At 40.2% G+C, this 20081-nt stretch overlaps 1 protein-coding gene across 2 annotated transcripts in view; it reads left to right on the top strand.

Moving 5' to 3' along the window:
• The window catches only part of LOC120536964 (voltage-dependent T-type calcium channel subunit alpha-1I-like), an 808892-nt gene that overhangs the window by 342261 nt on the left and 446550 nt on the right, over positions 1 to 20081 (top strand). For both annotated transcript variants that reach the window (XM_039765546.1, XM_039765545.1), the window contains exon 3: positions 5676 to 5787. In XM_039765546.1, the coding sequence (XP_039621480.1) occupies positions 5676 to 5787 (112 nt within the window). The remainder of the gene's footprint in view (positions 1 to 5675; positions 5788 to 20081) is intronic.

Here is a 20081-nt window from a genome sequence, read left to right as displayed (position 1 = left end):
ATGAAGTGTCTGCTAGGGCAGTTCCTTTTCTTCTTCACACTTTGCTTTTGCCATCACTCTGATCAGGTTCATCTTTGTCTCTTCTGCCCAGAAGACCTTTTCCCAGAATTCTGCAGGCTTTTTGAAGTCCTTTTTCACAAACTGTAAACTTTTTCCTATCATCCCCTTTGTGATTACTGAGCCCACTAGTGTGTTCTTTGTTCTTAATGATATTCCAGACAGTTGATTTAGGTCATCCTAAGGTTGGGACTACGGTGGGAATACAAGATGATGAATGGTAGGACTGTTTTAAATGTTGCCTTTCAGCGTTTGCTTCTGCACATTCATGCTATTGCTTCTATTAAACATGCATGGAAGACAGACATCATCATTATTATTCTCCATTAGCAAGAACATCTGTAACACTTTAGGTACTGCAAAAATGTGTCTTGTACTCATATACTCTTATATATTAACAAAGGCTTCTTTTCATCTTATTTATACTTGTAAGCTGTCAGTAAATAGGCTATTCATCTCTTGGCAGAGCCTTTGATACACTAGTAAAATCACTTATAATTATGAAGGATTCCCGGGACTTATAGGGTAGTGTCCGATATCAGAAAAGAAATATGTCTCAGGAGCAAGTCACAGGGGACTACCAGAGTCCAATAGCACCGAAAATTCCAACATAATAGAGACGTTAAAATTGTCCTGCTTTAACATCCAGGGGGAAACTTGCGAGCCGCATATCTGAGCCAGACAGATAGCCATGGTTTGTGCAGGTGGGAGGTGACACTCCCGAGCCAGGTGTCTCAGTTGATCACATCGAAAGCAGTTGTGCTTAGTCTGCACTATGGTGTTCGCTCTCTGGCATCTTCTACTCCTTGTGCTGGCGACCCTGAAGGTCTGTGCTGGCTGGATCAACATTGGGGTCAAGTCTGGGTAACCCCGTTGTTTCTAGGTGGCTTGTGCACCCTCAAGTCCGCGTGTCAGATACAACAGCAAGTGGACGTCATTCCAAAGCATTTCATCACAACGGCTCTGGTCCACTAAGTCCTGGATTTGACCTCTTACAGGGCAATCCGGATCAATAGGCCACAGCCGAAACTGCCGCCTCTTGACCACCAGACTCACAGGTCTGTTGCTTCAGGTAGCCATAATCATCAAGCCTTTCGGGAGAGAAATTCAGACGACTTGGAGGGTTCCAGCAGTTAAAAACGGAGCTAAAATAGCTGTCTAGTCTCCCCTGTCCCATCGCATCAATGTTGACATACATTCAAAGAAGAAAAAGAAACACTCGGGGTTGTCTGAGGGAGTCATCTTCAGCAGCACATCTCGTAGCCGTGCCAAGGCAGTGGCGGCCGCCGGAGCCTCATCTTGCTGTATTTCTTGGAGATCCTTCGGTGCAAAAACCCCACTTCTGGTACCATGTGACGTGTGAGTCCTTGTCTTGCACCCCAAAACATGAGGCTGAGTCTCAGTGCTTTAGCAAAACCTACTTTATTCAGCTTGAACCAGAAATAGCACGGTAATTTATTGTAGTGGGATCTACCACTCTCCTATACACAGACACATCGGTCAGGCAGAGTCATGGCCAGGTTAATGGCCAAGTAATGCTGTTCCCTTCACTGCAGTTATAATGTTTCTTGCATCACCCATCGATGGCAGATGCTCATAACTTTTCAGATTTGTGGCTGGCCCAGCAAACGATATGCTATTTTCCATAGATGCGGTGAACGCACTTCCAGGTGATCTTTGGCGTGTCATCCCGTTGGGGGGAGTCCCAAAAAAGTTTAGAAACCTTACACTCACTTAAAGCACTTTTGGCCATTCCAAAGTGAAGTTATCTTACTAGTCTTCACTTAATCTTCATAACTGCTGTTCTATGCACTGCACTTCCCACCGAGTGCTCACACACATAGAGCTTGACCCAGCGACTGTTTGTTTTTTTTCGCAGTCAGACTGCTTGGACTGAGTCCATGGGTATGTCGCACTATACGACTAAAATCACAGGTGGGCACCTTGACTGCCCCTGCAATTCAAGTCTGAAACTGAAATCACTGGAAAAGTCAGATAATGTGACACAGGGGCCTAAGCTGCAGAAGGGTGGTTGACCCTGACACCAATGCAGCTTTAGAAGTGAGCAAACTACCATCTTCTTTATGAGACCCTCAAGTCTTTGGTGTCATACTAAAACACCAAAGTATTTTAAGGAGGTGTGGCGGGCGCCTTCTTTTCACTTTTTTAAAATGAACTGCCAGTTTCCCTTCTAATTTCAGGTTTGTAGGTGTGATGTACAGATAAACATGAGCAGACACTGGTGATGCATTTTAACGGCAGTTGTGAATGTAATCCAGTTAAATTATATGCAGTGTGAGGGATGAACCGGCGTCTCAGGTGGTGTGGACCCCTACTCCCTTACCTGGCCAGGAAGCCATGATAACAGAAGATCGGGTGAGGGAATGACAATATCCCCTTTCCATGTCAGGACTTGGAACGTGGAGGGATGTTACAGCGGGGTTGGCATCCTAACAGACACTGACCATGGACTTGGGAACCAGGAAGGATAGCACAGTACCTCACTGCCTGCTATGGGTGGGAGCCCCATTATGAATGCCTGACGTGTTGTGGTCCCATGGGCCTGCCTTGTCATGCTCTGTGGAGGTCACCAGGGGGAGCTGTTAGATAGTGATGATACAAGGACCACTGTAGTCCAGCCTGACATGGAAGTGCTTCCTGAAAGCAATTGATTAAGCACAGGAAGGACTCCTGAGTCACAAGTTGGAGTAGGGTGGAAGAAAGCAACGCTTGCCCGGAGGAGTAAAAGAGGGATTAGAAAAGGAAGAATTGTATTGTGGTTATTGGGGAAAGAAGTCCTGTAGAGATTTACTAGTTTAATAAAATTACCATCACTTGTGTGTAGTTGTTTCTGAAGCTTTTGGACTCAGTGTTGCCCGCTACAGGCCACAACGGATACAATCAATACATGAAACGCGTGTTAAAAGGGGTCTTTGAGAAAGTTAACAGTCACCGTGAGGAGTATGTAACATGTTTTGAATATTGAAGAAGTCGAGCACTTTAAAAAGGTCCAGCAGCCAAATCCTGAGTTTGATATCCCTGCTCGAGATGTTCAAAATCCAAAAGATCACACAGCATCCCCTGGGAAATGTACACTATGACAATTTGACAAAGATATCGATTATTATTATAATACATTTTCTTAAAACATTTATCTTTATTATTTCTACCATCCACATTCATTTTAAAAAACAAAAGTAAAAAAATACAGCCCACCATAACAGCCCAAAAACCAACTGTTAAAAGAGCTTGAAGTTTTTCCTCTGGCATGTTCTCAATCACAGACTTACAGCAATGGGGCAATTCGCCTGCAGCTTTTACACAAGTTGAACTCAAGGGCTGGGATTAAACTCTCAGTCTGAAGTTCAGAAATGGAAAAGAACCTCTGGCATCATGTCACTTGAAAAGAAAAAAGAAAAAGTTGACAGATAAATGAAATGATTTTGTCAAGCACTAAAGCACCATAAACTGTAGTGCAAACTTAAACCATCGGAAAGAATTCACTAATGTACATTGAGAAGTTCTTCCAGCAGCTCTGAGGTTGTTGAATGCTTGGAGCTGTTAATCGTGGGTGTTAGTGGCACACAGCATCTCAAAACATGAGGTGCATCATTGTGTGGGTGTCAGAGTGCCCGCTGATAACCGAACACCAGAGGTGGGTGTGCCATTTACGTGTCTAGTAAAGGCATGTGACTGACCCCCTGATAACTCGGTAAATGTGTGTGTAGGCCTGCTGCTAAATGATGCATCAGCTGTGTCTAATGGGAGATGTGAAGGGTGCACTGTGAGTGTGTCTGGAAGTCAGACTGGACTGTCATTAACTGGAAGTAGCAATAAAGGTCTACTGGTAGTTTGGTGAGCATTGGGGGAGAAGACTACAGCATATGTTACCTTCAGTCTGGGCGCGTTAGCATGCAGGTAGAGGAGGCGGTATGTGTGTATTTAAGCTGCCTCACCTCTCAGATCGGTGCAAAATTGACTGTAGTGAAAATTAAATTAGACATTTTTTTTGATATTAAATCCATGTAATTTGCTGCTCCATAAGGGTCCTGTCACAGTAACCCATTTATCATAATCACAGCACTATTTAATTAGGAGACCTTCTTCACCACTTCCAAAGGCTAATTCTTTCAATTTTTGCCTTTTTTTTCTATAAAGAGATAATAGCAGCACATTATGTGAAATGAGGCCTGTATACCTGTGGGTTTGCTTTTAAGTTGTTTTGCAGCTTAGTTTTAAGCATGTATGACATGACCCTTCAAGGGTGAACATGTGTGAAATAAGACATTTAAAACAAGTAGTATGTGCGTGTATATGTCAGATAGTTAATTGTATCTGCAGTATAACAATATTTATCTATCTGAAACCAGCATGCCACATAATACTATCTATCTATCTATCTATCTATCTATCTATCTATCTATCTATCTATCTATCTATCTATCTATTATATAGTGCCTTTCACTATCTATCTATCTATCTATCTATCTATTATATAGTGCCTTTCACTATCTATCTATCTATCTATCTATCTATTATATAGTGCCTTTCACTATCTATCTATCTATCTATCTATCTATCTATCTATCTATCTATTACATAGTGCCTTTCACTATCTATCTATCTATCTGTAATAAATGTTCACTCAGAAATAATGATGGAATTTGCAATTATAAATTGATGGATATCAATTGATGTGTTTAAATATTTGTGGGGAGTAAAAGGGGTGTTGTACTTAGTTAATAAAGAAGAGCCATAGAACATAGAACAATAGTAGGAGATATTCAACAGAATTTTATTATTTTTGTTTTCTTTTGGGTGGTGTGATCATTTTGGGGTAAAAGGAGGTATGTGTTATTGGAACAATTTTGTAAAATTTGTCATTCATTATTATTATTATTATTTTATTATAATTTTTTAAATTGGTTATTTTAAAAATCTTTTTGAATTATGAATTGTTGGGTAATAGGAAATGTGTGCAGGTGTCACTTTTGATTTATAAAACCGATACAATGACATATATTTTTAGAAGTGTTAATTTTTTTATACAGTAAATTGGACCTGTGTTTATTGTAGATGCTGGAATCTATCTATCTATCTATCTATCTATCTATCTATCTATCTATCTATCTATCTATCTATCTATCTATCTATCTATGTTATCCTGCCTACTATAGTGCTATCTATCTATCTATCTATCTATCTATCTATCTATCTATATATATATCTATCTATCTATCTATCTATCCTGCCTACTATACTAAAATCTATCTATCTATCATGCAGTGCCTTTCATATCTATTGTATTTATCTGTGAGTTGATTAGAGACATATTGTACAATTTGTAAGTTTACAGTTGAGACAGACTTTGCTGGGTGTATCTCATAAACCTTGGGCTGTGTATTTCTAGAGCTAAATAGTTCTAAATAGAGCTAATAGATAAAGAGTACAATCTTTTCTTTCTAATTGCCACTATCTTATAAGACTGTCTGTTTACTCGAGAGGTTTCTAACTAGCTGTGGTAAGTGGAGGGATGGTGGGAGGAGGCAGTCTTTTGTACTTTATTCATTTGTCACTACTCTGTCGTCATATTTCCTTGACCATCCTTTCCTGCTCACGTGGTTCGAACGAGTCAGCATGATGGTGATTTTGCTCAACTGTGTCACCCTGGGGATGTACCAGCCTTGTGAGAACATCGACTGCTCTTCCGAACGCTGCCAGATCCTGCAGGTAAGACGGAGCGTTTGGTTATGTGTTGGTTGCACTGCAGTCCTGTCTGATGTCTTTTGTGCCTGCCTTTTAATTAAATTACTTTTCTGTTACAACTTATTCCTGTTTTAGCTGTAATAATTTGTTGTAGCTAAGCTGTGAATGTATGAACATTTACACTCATCAGGATTATTTGTCTGTTTACAGCTAAATTCTTGCTTAGTTAATTAGGTATTCTACTGACTGTCTAGTACAAAGTATATATTTCAAAATTTTGTCTAAGCTAATTGCTCTTTTGATATAAAAATAAGAGGAAGATAATGAGAATTTTAGTTCCAGCCATGAAAAGCCATTTATCTGAATAGTAACACACAAGATTGTGAAAAGGGGGATGCAGACTACAAAATACACAAAAAGGCCACACCAGAGCCTCATTAGTTTGCACTAAAATAGGTCTCACCCCTGGCAGCCAGAACTCAAACGCAAGAGGCTGGCTTTTTACTACAAATTCAGTCCCTTTTTTATTAATTTACTTGAGTTTCTCCTAAGGAGTAAAAATGTTCTTGATATCGTTTCTGTTTTTGTTATATCAAAGGAATCTAATTCTCTCATTATTTTCTGAATTAGAACCTCTGTTTAGAAGTCTTGTTTTATTTCAAGTTCCTTTCAACACCATTTTGTTTAATCTGCAGGAGTTACCTGTAGATGTGCTTTGTTTCTCCTCTTTTAATGGAATTGCATCTCAGAGTTCATTGGAATGGTACAGCAACCAATCATTGTTTTCTGATATACGACTAACTGTCATGTATAACGCTATATCCACGGTTTCCATGGCTATGATGTTTGGTTTTGTCCTTTGATTTTCGATCTTCTGTTTTGCCTTCTGATTTTGACCTTTGCTTTGTTTCTTGACTATGATAGTCCAACTTCCTTCCACAGGCCCAAAATGGGGAACTTATTTTTAAAGTGCAAAATTACTTTTAAATGTCCCAGACACACAAAAATGTACTTCAAGGGAGAGGTAACCATAAACCTCTATCTTAAATAAAAAGGCCAATGAACTTCTTCTTCTTCTTCTGTTGGCTGCTCCAATTAGAGGTTGTCACAGAGGATCATCTTCTTCCATATCTTTCTGTCCTCTGCATCTTGTTCTGTTACACCCATCACCTGCCTGTCCTCTCTCACCTCATCCATAAACCTTCTCTTAGGCCTTCCTCTTATCCTCTTACCTTAGCATCCTTCACCCAATAAACCCAGCATCTCTCCTCTGCACATGTCCAAACCAATGCAATCTCACCTCTCTGACTTTGTCTCCCCATCATCCAACCTGAGCTGACCCTTTAATGTCCTTATTTCTAATCCTGTCCATCCTCATCACACCCAATGCAAATCTTAGCATCTTTAACTCTGCTATCTCCAGCTCTGTCTCATGCTTTCTGGTCAGTGCCACCGTCTCCAACCCACGGTCCCAAGCCCAGATAAATGGGGAGAGTTACGTCAGAAAGGGCATCCGGTGTAAAATTTTACCAAATCAATATGTAGACAACAATACAAATTGAAAAGGCCAATGAACAATCTTTAGAAATAAAGAATTTATCCACAACGATCAAAAAACAAAACAAAGATTGAAAAGAAATATACCAATTTAATTACCAAAGGCAAAAAAAGAGGTTGAAAAGAGAGAAAAAAGGCACAGGAGCCAATTATTCCAAGGATTAGGTAGATAGAGCCAACATTTGGCTTGTTGACGAGAATTCTGCTTCCTTCAGCAGCTGATTCACAATGAACGGTGACCTCCAGTGGTGGCATTTCATTCAGAGCACAAGACATGATGGGGTGAAGTTTAGATGCAGAGTGGAGGTGACATCAAGTGCTTTCAGAGATGTCCTTGTCATGTTATGCCACACTGATGTCAAAGGACTACTGTGAAACATAAAACTAGGAGATGGTTAAATGAAGCAAAAAATTGAAGTTGGACAGCAAACTGCTGTAGGTCAAACCCAAAAAAAAGACAAACAAGAAGACAACTGAAACACGAGAAGTAGCAGAAGTTGAAGTTATAAATAAGATCTGACAGTAGGGGCTAACTTGGAACTGAAACTAACTACTGTAGAATTCAAATGTAAGGAGTGTTTTCAGCTGAGAGATAGTGTTCAATGTGATCGCCACCGTTTTCATATTGTCACAGTTAATGATGTAATTAATACAGCAAGTGGCGTGCCATGATGTACCCTACTGCCTCGGGTAAACAAAGAAACAGAACAACATTTATTTCTACAGCACGTTTTCATACAACAGTGTTGCTCAAAGTGCTTTACAAGATGACAAAAAGAAAGTTACTAGATAAGAAAAAGAATTAAGATTTGGCAATAATATTAAAGAATAAGTATCAACAAAACAAAGTCTGGTCAGATGGCTGGGAGGACAAAAAAAAAACAACTTCAGTTAGGCTGGAGAAAAAAACATCTGCAGGGGTTCCAAGGCCAAAAGTCGACCCAGTCCCAACTGGACATTCTATGAAATGGAAATAAAACTTTTCAAATTACATTAAAATATTAAATTACCCCATGAAGTGGAAAACATTTAAATAACTTGAAAACCATGTATAAAGCATGTTAAGTGCTACTCTTCCAAACTAGCGTTAATGATAGTTTAGACTGTATATTATCCTTTTTCTTCCCTCATGTCCACCTAAAAGTAAATATACTGTATAACAAATATCTTTAATATCTTCTTTAATAATTAAACAATGAATAAACATATACACTTACTGAGCAAATCATTGGGACCACTGTACTAATAATGGGTAGGACATCCTTTTGTTCATAAAACATCTGTAGTTCTTCCTGGCATGGATTCCACAAGATGTTGAAAAACATTCCTTTGAGATTCATCAGACCAGGCTGTGTTTTTACCGTTTTCAACTGTTCACCTTTGGTGAGCCTGTGCTCACTTCAGCCTCAGCTTTCTGTTCTAGGCTGACAGAAGTAGAACCTGATGTGGCCTTCTGCTGGTTAAACATAATGTCTGTGTGTTGATGATTCAAGTGTGTCAGCTCAAACCAGACTGGCCATTCTCCTCTGACCTCACTCATCGACAAGACACTTCCATCTGCAGAACTGCCTCTCACTAAATATTTTATATTTTTTGCACTATTCTGAGACATATTGTATAATTCGTAGGTTTACAGTGGAGCCAAAGTGTGGCATGCAAATCCCAGGAGATCAGCCATTACAAGAATACTCCATCCAGCCCGCCAAGTCCTATACAGTATAGGAAAATTCACTACAACAATTAATTATTTAATGTTATGTTCCAGCCAGGGTTTGTTCCTGACTTATGTGTATTTTCCTTTTTGCTGTTGTTATTCTTTTATTATTTTCAATGCATTTTTATCATTATGTATATTTTGTTAATATTATGTTTATTATTTTGTATTTATATATTGTGTACGTATTCTATTTTATTATATTCTTTGTATTTTGTGAATGGAACCATAAGGGGCAGGGTCACCCTGATGTTGCTGCTGAGGGACCACCCTTAACCTTTACAGTTCGGGCTGTGGAGTTGGTTCAGTGGTTCGTTGGGTGTTGTTGAGTGCAGATATCTGTTGCAAGTAGTGTTTGGACTTTTTTGACTAGCTGCATTATGGCTTGATTCTTATAGTTTGCTTTGCGTTGCCTTTTTAAGAATACTCTTTTTAGGATTATTTTGTATTTTTTTTACTTTGTTTAACATTTTTTGTGCTTCCTTTTGTTTACACAAATAAGTTCCTTAACTCTTTCAGAGCAACGGAAAGGAGGGTTTGACGGTGTTAATCAACTATAAATGGTAATGAAACCCACTATTATATTTTAGTTAGACTCTCTTTGCTAGAAGGACAGTTAGCTTCACTGGTTTGACTGAGATTCCCTGCGCTTGCATGAGTAGTGAGGAGCAAACAACAGCAAAGATGGCATCGACATCTGGCGAGAGATTGAGACAAATGCGTAAAGCAAAATACTCTGTGGACGCCATTTTGCATATTATCACTAAATTGGACTCTTGACTTGTCAGACTCCAATTTTGATACAAGTGATCGAAAATGGATGTGAGGTACCAGCATCAGCCGATTGGTCCTCAGCTGATTGTGGGCTGAACAGGTTCGTGTAGCTGACGCCCCCATGGCAACATTCGCCTGAGGGGACTGCCACTTACAATGACGAGAAGTACAAGCCAGATTGTGATGCACTGCGACCGTGACTGCTTCCCCTGCACCCCGTTCTGCAAAGACAGCCTGGCAATCAGCCTGCTGTGCATTCCTAGTGATCTGGTGGCCACAGCACACAGCAACAGATGTTTTATGTTGATTTCTGTGTGAAACCATTGCTTTGAGGGCAGCATAGTGGCACAGTGGTAGCGCTGCTGCCTCTCAGTAAGGAGACCCAGGTTTGCTTCTCGGGTCCTCCCTGCATGGAGTTTGCATGTTCTCCCAGTGTCTGCGTGGGTTTCCTCTTACAGTCCAAAGACATGCAGGTTAGGTGTATTGGCGAACCTAAAATTGTCCCGTGTGTGTGCCCTGCGGTGGGCTGGCGCCCTACATGGAATTTCTTCCTGCCTTGCACCCTGTGCTGGCTGGGATTGGCTCCAGCAGACCCCCGTGACTCTGTGTTAGGATATAGCGGGTTGGACGATGACTGACTGACCATTGCTTTGTGATTTTTGGAAAAAATATTCAGCCCTTAAAGTTTTAAAGACTCTACAGTATATTGGACTTGTCTCTCAAGCCAGAGGTTTAATGGTTTTCTCCCTTGAGGTGCATTTTAGAATATTTTGGGCATTTAAGATAGTTTGAGTTTGATAAGTCAGTTCCCCATTTTGGACCTGTGCATGTCAAAGCCAGCCTGCAGAGTTTGGGGTCAAGGTACTTAGGCTGCTGTAGTGGGGTCAACCAATGAAGTCTTGGCTAGGTTTGTGGGTCATTTGGAGCCCTCACACCCATAGACATATATAGATAGACGCCGCATTCACTGTGTTGCCCAGTCGACACGATACATCAGCGCGTCCGCCATATTGCAAGTGGCAAAAGTGTCATTTAAACTAATACAAGTAGACATGGAAACCGGGTTTTCTGATGAGAAAACAATAACGTTCAAAACAGTATCATTTACATATAACAGATTTTGGCAAATCGTTTAAATGCAATTATTTATATCCATTTATACACTAATAATGGCAATTATTAAATAATAATAATAATAATTATTATTATTAAATAATTCCTCCCATATAAGTATCATTTCTCAGACTGCCTTCTTCCATCTCCAAAATATTTCTAGACTTCGTCCCGTTCTTACGCAACACAGTACTGAAGTATTGGTTAATGCCCGAGTCACCTCACGTATAGATTACTGTAATGCTATTCTATCTGGCATCCCACAAAAACATATCCATAGCTTACAACTTCTTCAAAATTCTGCTGCCAAGATTAATAACCTGCATTTCTAAATCCACTGAACATATTACACCTATTCTCTCTCAACTTCCCTGGCTCCCTGTTCACTACAGAATACAATACTAAATACCGCTCTTAACATTTAAAGCTCTCCACACCCTCACTGATCCCCTCCAGACTGACACTCCTCTCGCTCCCTCAGATCCTCATCTGCAGTTCGACTTTCTGCACCACACATCAGACTCAGTTCTATGGGAGCTTGAGCGTCTCTCGTAGTGCGCCTCAACTCTGGAATTCTCTTCCCTCTCATATTCGTCAGCTCGATTTATCCATGCATCCAGTATCCAACTCGCTATATCCTAACTACAGGGTCATGGGGGTCTGCTGGAGTCAATCCCAGCCAACACAGGGCTCAAGGCAGGAAACAAACCCTGGGCAGGGCACCTGCCCACCACAGGGCACGCACATACACACACACACCCACACACACACCAAGCACACACTAGGGACAATTTAGAATCACCAATGCCCCTAACCTGCATGTCTTTGGACAGTGGGAGGAAACCCACGCAGACACGGGGAGAACATGCAAACTCCACGCAGGGTGGACCCAGGAAGCGGACCTGGTCTCCTAACTGCGAGGCAGCAGCGCTACCCATTGTGCCACCGTGCCACCCAGCTTGATTCAACATATTTTAAAACTACTCTCAAAACTTATCTTTTTAAGATGGCATACCAATTGTAAATTTTGCACTGCTACTGCCAGTTATCTTTGTTTCTTTGCTAATTATTGCTTTTTGATTTATCATTCTCTTGTTTTAATTTTACTAATGTTGTTTAATTTTATTGTAAGGTGACATTGAGTGCTAAGAAAGGCACCTATTAAATAAAATGTATTATTATTATTAATTATTGAGACGAAAACTTGACCAATGTCTGAAAGTAAAAAAATAATAAGACTGCAACTGGCAGTCTGGTCTTTCTTTCAACAGTGAAATGATACATTCAATGACAAAAATAAACAATTTTATTGTATACAAATTGGCTTAATAATTTCTGAAAACATTTCTCTCTCTCTCTCTCACACACAATGTGGTTACTTAAATATATACAGGATTGGATCTAAAATCCTTGAAACAGAACTGTCTTACATAGCTTTTTCTGTCTGTTGCCACTCTGTAATTTGAGAGTATTCAGTCTGGCAATATGGTGCAGATAGTTTGTGGAAGACGGACACGACTAAAGACATGAGCATAAAATGATGGTTGTCAATTTCAAACTGTGTTTCCTCAATATGCTCCTTGAGAAAAAACACATCATCTGAATCAATCTCAGCCCGAACAAACTGATTGATCAAAGATACACTGACAGCTTGCCCTAATGTCGACTGTCGGATAACACGCTCAGCTACTTTGACCACCTTGACTAGACCCTCAGAAGGAATCGTCAAACCTTCTTTGTTTTTTTATGTGAGCGAGTGGTAGCTTTGATCATATGATGCCGGTACAGCATCTGTTACCAAACTAGCACGGCACACATCACAGGACAGCTTTCTCAAAATCCCGTCTAAGGGCTACCTCCCACTGCTTCCTAAGTTAGATTTCTTTGTTAAACCTTCCAAGTTTGAAAAATATTAACAGCTAACAACAATCTACATCCAGTAGTTAGTGACTAAACACGTTTAACCAAAACGTTGTTTGGAGGCTCACTTGAGCACATAAATGCATAGCTTTGCTAGCTTAGCCTAGCGTAGCTAAAGTTAAGATTATAAAATGGGATTTTCTAATGGCCTAATATAACCAAAACAATTGTTCAGCCTTACCTATGAAATGTAATCCCCCAGGATCTGGTTTGGAGCGTACAGCGGTTTGTACAATCCCTAGCAGCACATGCGTGAGGTTTCTTTATCCATTACTTCACTCCACAGCAGTGCCACTCGCAATATGGTGGCGACGTTGACGTACAATGCTGCTGGTCATGCAGCGTCTAGTAATTCTAGGTCTATTCTCACACCCTTTTAGTTCCATGTAAATGGATGTTTGGTGATTGTCACAGGGTAAGCCCATGAGCAGAGCCATTGACGCCACAACTATTATCGCTAGGCCTCACACCACCCCTCTTGTAGTTTGGGACCACAGCAATTACAAGAGAGGAGGCACACACACCAAGTTGAAGTAAAAAAAAGTTTTAAAAAGGTTTTATTCCCAGAAGAGAAATGTGGGTCATTAATAAGTGAGTTGAATATATACTTCCAAAATATAATTGAAAATAGAAAAAATGAAAATTGCAGTATCCAGTTTAAAAGGTTGAAGTCATCCCTTTGTGTAAAAAAAGAAGAAGAAGAAGAATACTGGAACAAAAAATCATATTCAATTAAATATCATAAATGGAATACATATGTCTCTCTGTTAAATAAAGCTAGAGAAAAAAAAAAGTAAAAAGGCTTAGGAAACAAAAGGAAATTCTTTTTTTATAGCAGCCAAAAAAAAGCCCATCTCTTTTCAAGTTTCCAAAAAAAAATCATCCCATTACTTCTACTTCTTTGATTTAATGGCAGATCGTGCCTAAAACGAAGGTGCCTTTGAAGGAGTGTGAAGCTGAACAGGCAGCATCAGATTCTTCCACTTAACTCCATGCTAATTAAAAACTCTACTAATGCTATACACCATTTCACTTTTCCCTCCTTTGCTTCTGGAATATCCCCAATATTTAGAACATTAGAACAATCTAGACGAGAACAGGCCATTCAGCCCAACAAAGCTCGCCAGTCCTATCCACTTGTTTCCTCCAAGAAAACATCAAGTCGAGTTTTGAAAGTCCCTAACGTCTTACTGTCTACCACACTACTTGGTAGCTTATTCCAAGTGTCTATCGTTCTTTGTGTAAAGAAAAACTTCCTAATGTTTGTGCGAAATTTACCCTTAACAAGTTTCCAACTGTGTCCCCGTGTTCTTGATGAACTCATTTTAAAATACAAGTCTCGATCCACTGTACTAATTCCCTTCATAATTTTAAACACTCATCATTTAAAAATCATATCAACACCTTCTGGTCTCCCGTCCATCTCCCATCCTCTCCCAAGCTGCAGAATATTTGCTGCCGTCCATTATCACATGGTCTACTGCTTCTGGAACCGTGCACTCTTTGCACACACCAGACACACGTTTATTTAAAGGAGAATTTAAGTCAGTGTGACCAAACCTAAGCCGTGCCATTCACATTTCTTCCCGTAGAGTGTTTAGACTGACTAATCAGACTATATTAACTTTTGTGTCAACACCCTCAATGACAGTGGGCTGCTTTCTAAACAACGAGCTCTGTATTACTAAATAGCTAAAAGGTCTCCTGAATGAGATAAAGAGAAGAGCATTCAGATTTGGTCACAAAGAGGCTTTGAAGGACACACAGCATGTGCTACAGAAAAGACCGAGTGGTGGAAAGGAGGCTTAAAAAGCTAAAATAGAAAACAAACTGACTCAGAATAACACAAAGGATGCCTGGAAAGGACTGAGTACAATTTCAGGACTCGGGAAATCCAAGGCTCAGGTAATAAAAGGACATTCGGATAAAGCTAACACTATGAACCAATTTTTAATAGAATGCCCTTCCCACTGCCCCACACCATCCCTACTACATCAACAACTCCTACCTGGTCAACTGGAATGGCCAGTGATGAGTTCACCTCAGACCATCAGCATGGGCTATACACACAGTAGCTAAAAACCAAGTAAGGTGACAACTAAGGAAGCTACACACAGGAAAAGCAAAAGGACCAAATGGAGTCAGTAATGGACCAGCTTTGTGGTGTCCTTTGTCAACTGTTCAGTTTGTCCCTAAGGCTTCTAAAAATGCCACTGCTGTGGAAAACATCCTGCATTGTTCCTGCTCTTAAGAAGTCAGGCACCTCTTCACCTAATGACTACAGACCAGTGGCACTTACATCTCAGATCTTGAAGACTTCTGCGAAACTGGTCCTGGTCTAAATGAATCCTCTTGTGGTAGACCACCTGGACCCACTACAATTTGTCTATCAGACAAAGATTGGAGTGGAGGATGTAATTATCTCTCTGATCCACAAGGTTTATTGTCATCCGGACAAAGCTAGCAGCACTGTGAGGATGATGTTTGTTGATTTCTCCAGTGCCTTTGGTATCATCCAGCCATCCCTGTTAAGAGGTAAGCAGATGGATGAACCTGTAGTGTCCTGGACAATGGACTATCTGTCAGGCAGACCACAGTTTGTGAGACTCAAGGACTGTGTCTCTGATACGGATGTGGGCAACACTGGAACACCACAAGGAACAGGCCTGTCTGTTTTACTCTTCCCTCTTTACCTCAGACTATAAATATAACAGCAGGTCATGTCACTTGGAGAAATTTTCAGATGATTCTACACTTATAGGGTGTATTGATAAAGGGGATGAGACAGAAGAGAGGAGTCAGGAGCAGAACTTTGTTTCTTGGGTACAAAAAAAAAAATATCTACAACTTAACATCAGCAAAACCAAGAAACTGCTTATTGACTTCTGCCACACCAAAGGGCCCCTATGTTTGGTCACTATAGGCGCTTTTCCACTGCATAGTACGGCACAGCACGGTTCAGTACAGCTCACCTTGGTTCGGCTCAGTTCGGCTCGGTTTGCATTTCGACTGCAGTTTAGTACCGCTTTAGAGTGGGCGGGATTATTCACGTGTCGTTATAGTTGCGCCGCCTCTACTGCCATGACACCGTGGAACTTTTACAACAACACGCAGACAACGACAACACTTTAGCTCAACGACGCGCAACGGTAAGCATCTAAAAAAAAGCACATCACTAGCTAACTTTTATCACTGTTGCAAAGCATAAAATGAACTTAACTGCCAGTGTAACATTAAAATGCTGATTCTGTATATTACAGATCTTCCACATTTTGCAAAAAAGTCGCCGCAACAGACCATCTGTTTGGACATTTAACCGTGCTTCAGAATGGTGGGATGTGATTGTTCCCGGTTTTACAAACACTCAGTGGCTGGAGAACTTTCGAATGTCTGAAGAAACATTCATCCACTTATGCAACAAACTGCGTCCAGCGATGGAGAGACGGGACACAAACTTCCGTGTGTGTGTACCTTTAAAGAAAAGAATAGCCAGTGACGCAGTAATGACGATTTTCTCCGGCCAATCAGTGACCAGCAGTTTACACGTCACGTTTTGGTAACGGTTCGTCGCGCTTGGAACCTCGGCTGAGGTGGTACTAAAAAAAGGACTAGGTACCAGGTACTGTTCCCAGTGGAAAACCCCCCAAAACTGAGCTGAACTGAACCGTGTCGTGCCGTACTATGCAGTGGAAAAGCGCCATTAGTAGAAGTGGATAAAGAGTTGGTTCACTCCTACGAGTACTTGGGGGGCGTCCACATTAATAACAGCAGGTAGGACTGGTCTCAGAACACAGAGGAACTACTGTATATAAGAAAGGGCAGAGCAGGCTGTTTTTTTGTTAGGGAACTGCACTCATTTAATGTGGAAAGTGACATTGCTTCACATCTTCTACAACTCTACTTTGGCCAGTGTGATTTTCTATGCTGTGTTGTGCTGGGCTGGTAACATCACTTCAAGAAAGGCCCACTAAATCATCAAACTAATTAAAAGGGCAGGTTTAGTTTTGGGACTCACTCTGGACCCCTATAGGTCATAGCAAAGGAGAGAATGAAAACAAAACTGAGTGCCATTAAGAACAATGCTGCACATCCTCTCTCTGACACACCAACACTGAGGTCTTTCAGTAAACAAATCATTCAGCAGAAGTGTGTCAAGAAACGCTATGGGGACTCCTTTATACCAACAGGAATATGTTTACATAATGCCTTACTGGGAGATGTACAGTTGTGAACGCTAGGTGGCACTGTTGCCCCTTTAAACCCAACAGACAGATGCTCAGGACACAGGGGAAAAGCACTAAGAAGATCTTTAATTCTTTTTTCTTCTATAAACAGTGCCTCAAAGCTCCAGCCACACTAAACAAGCAAGTAATTCACAATTCTCAATAATAAATGCAATTCTCTTCTCTTTCATACCTCCCAGCAAGCTTCGCCCACCTCAACCCAAATCTGGCTCGCTTGCTGGGTTTTCAGTAGTCCTTTATATAGTTCTTGACCTGGAAGTGCTTCTGCTCTTCTGTCCATGTGACATGTCAGCACTTCCGGGTCAGAAGGAGAATTAAAGTTCTTTAATCAGCTTGGACTTACTTTGGGGCTCCTGTCCTCATGACTTCCTAGTACTTCCGTGCTATAAGGGAAGCAAGACTGCCCCTGTCCTTCCACAGCACCCCATGGGGGCACCCAACAGGGCTGTGATTACGAACTCCAAGTCCCAGGATGCCCTGCTACTCTCCAGGGGAGCTGCCATCTAGCGTCTTGGGTTAGGCAGTGTCCTAAAATAGCTGTCTTCCCCCGTTCTTTCATCTAAGGGGTGTCCCGGTTGGGTTGAGCTGCCGGCCGTCTCTTACACAGTATATGCCTCACTATGTATGTACAGGGTGGCGCATGAAAACAGGAAATCTTAATTAATTTTGACGTTCAATGCACGAATAAACAAATCCCAAAATACATTTAATGATGAAATGTATTATACAGGATATGCAATTAAGATGACAATCAATATTCATTTTATGTTTAGAAGAAAAAAACATGAAAGTGTTGTCTATTTCTCCGTACACATTCTGAGTTGTAAATACTGACAAATAATCGGACAGATTTTTCTTTATATACACTCGTAATTCCAGAAAACAACAAGAGCTGACGCTGTGTCTCCCATCAAATTGTTTTTGGATCCATCTGTAAACATTTTGAATATCCCATAATACTTTTTATTAATATATTTATTTGCTATTAAATTTTCAGACACATTTTAATTATTTGATCTTAATGAATCATATACCCCAAAACTTACTATTATTGATGGAGGAAAGCCACAGTTGGACTTATTTGAAAATCGTTTATTCGATTTAATGTAATGTAATTTTATTCAGTTTTATTTTGTTTAATTGTATTTTATTTTATTATATTTCCGGGGATGTACTGAACACACCCGCCACCTCATTCCACAAGCTAACCTCAACTAATAGGGCAAGACCAGGATGTACCAACCCGATAGGGAATCCTCAGCCTACAAATAAAATTAACTAAAGTAACTCATAAGGAGTACATCATGACCTCCCCTACATAAGATGGACAATATCATATTTCTTTTCTTTTTTTTCAAAACCTAGTCCAAAGAAAGACTACCCTAAAATCTACACACACCCCTCTTGCCAATGGAACAGGCCTAACTAAAAGCCCTATTTAAACCTATCACCCAGGCTGAACAAGCCCTGATCCCAAGATGGTGGATTCCTCCTCTGCTAGGTCTCTCTGGCAGCCTCTACCTTAAAATGTAAGTACTTCACTTATTAACTGAAGCTAACATTGAAAGCAAAGATGAATGCAACCTATTACATATGAACATAAAAACTGTGAATATTTTAAGCTGAAATCTAAGATTAACTGCAGAGGGTGGTATTCCTTGTCACAGTAATGAGGTTGAAGATTCGCTATCAAGTTCAGATTCTGATTCAGTGATGTTCAAAATGTGGTGAGAACCTGATGATATGCATATTTGTGTGTGTGTCAATAAAAACCTGTGCATAACGATAACTTCAGAAAAACGTTGCCTATCTTTTTAAACAAGGTGCATGGTGTTTGCCTTGTTACGGGCATAAAGCCAGGGCTGGTGCCACCATTAAGGCAAATTAGGCATTTGCCTAGGGTGCAGATCATGAGGAGCGGACGCAACCACATGGGTTAGCTACTGAGCAGTTTGATGGTGCACTAATAAGCTTGGTCTATTACACAAGATAACCTAGCACTGGCACCTATCATTTTTATTTTATATAGGGAAAGTATTGTAATCAACCAAAAATTCAATTTCGAGATTTTGATAGATCTCGACATTTTATACTTCCCTGAGACTGATTTACTTTCTCGTAGGGAAAATATTGTAATCGTCCAGAAAAAGCGATTTTGAGATTTTGTTTAACCTCGACATTTTAGACTACCCTGTGACCGTTTTACTTTCTCGTAGGGAAAGTATTGTAATTTTCCAAAAATTTGATGTTGAGATTTTGATGAATCTCAATGTTTCAGACCTCGCTCACTTTCTCGTATACAAAGTATTGGAAAAGTATTTTAATCGTCCAAAAATATGATTTGGAGATTTTCACGAATCTCGATGTTTCAGACCTCCCTGAGTTATGTCTGTGTGTGTGTGTGCGTGTATGTAAATTGAGGATGCTTTCACTTAGGTCAACCAAATTTTGCATACAGGTATTAGGTACAAAACAGATTTCTATCAACTTTTGGAGTATTAGGGTGTTGTACCGCGTTAATCAATATGAGTGTAGTGAGAAGTTAAGCCAAGTGATACCTTCTATTAGCTAACTAAAAAGATTACAATATGCAAGCTTTCGAGGCAACTCAGGCCACTTCTTCAGGCAAGATGTAATCAACTTTTGGGCTATTTCTGCTAACTGGAAATGGTACTTTTTTTATTCATGCAGCTGCAGAGTCCGATTTATTTATACTTTACTTTTATAATAATTGTCCAAGATAGTATTAATTTGATTTGATGTTGATGGTTCATTAATGTACGTAATATAAAAATATAATCATTGTCTTGCGGTTTACTCCTCAAATATCCATCCCAATATCTGAGTATATGAGAAATTCTAGGGGACCCCATTTTTTTCATCCAGTAATTATCCCTGTACTCTTCATAAACGGTTTGCCATAGTCCAATGATAACCGCCATTGAAATGATTTAATTTAACCGTTAGTTTTTTCAGTCTGCTCTGATTAGTCATGG

The sequence above is a fragment of the Polypterus senegalus genome, chromosome 10, assembly GCF_016835505.1.
Source record: "Polypterus senegalus isolate Bchr_013 chromosome 10, ASM1683550v1, whole genome shotgun sequence".
Taxonomy (NCBI): Eukaryota; Metazoa; Chordata; class Cladistia; order Polypteriformes; family Polypteridae; genus Polypterus; species Polypterus senegalus.
The sequence above is the reverse complement of the archived record's forward strand: the minus strand, read 5'-3'. Positions and strand labels throughout refer to the sequence as shown.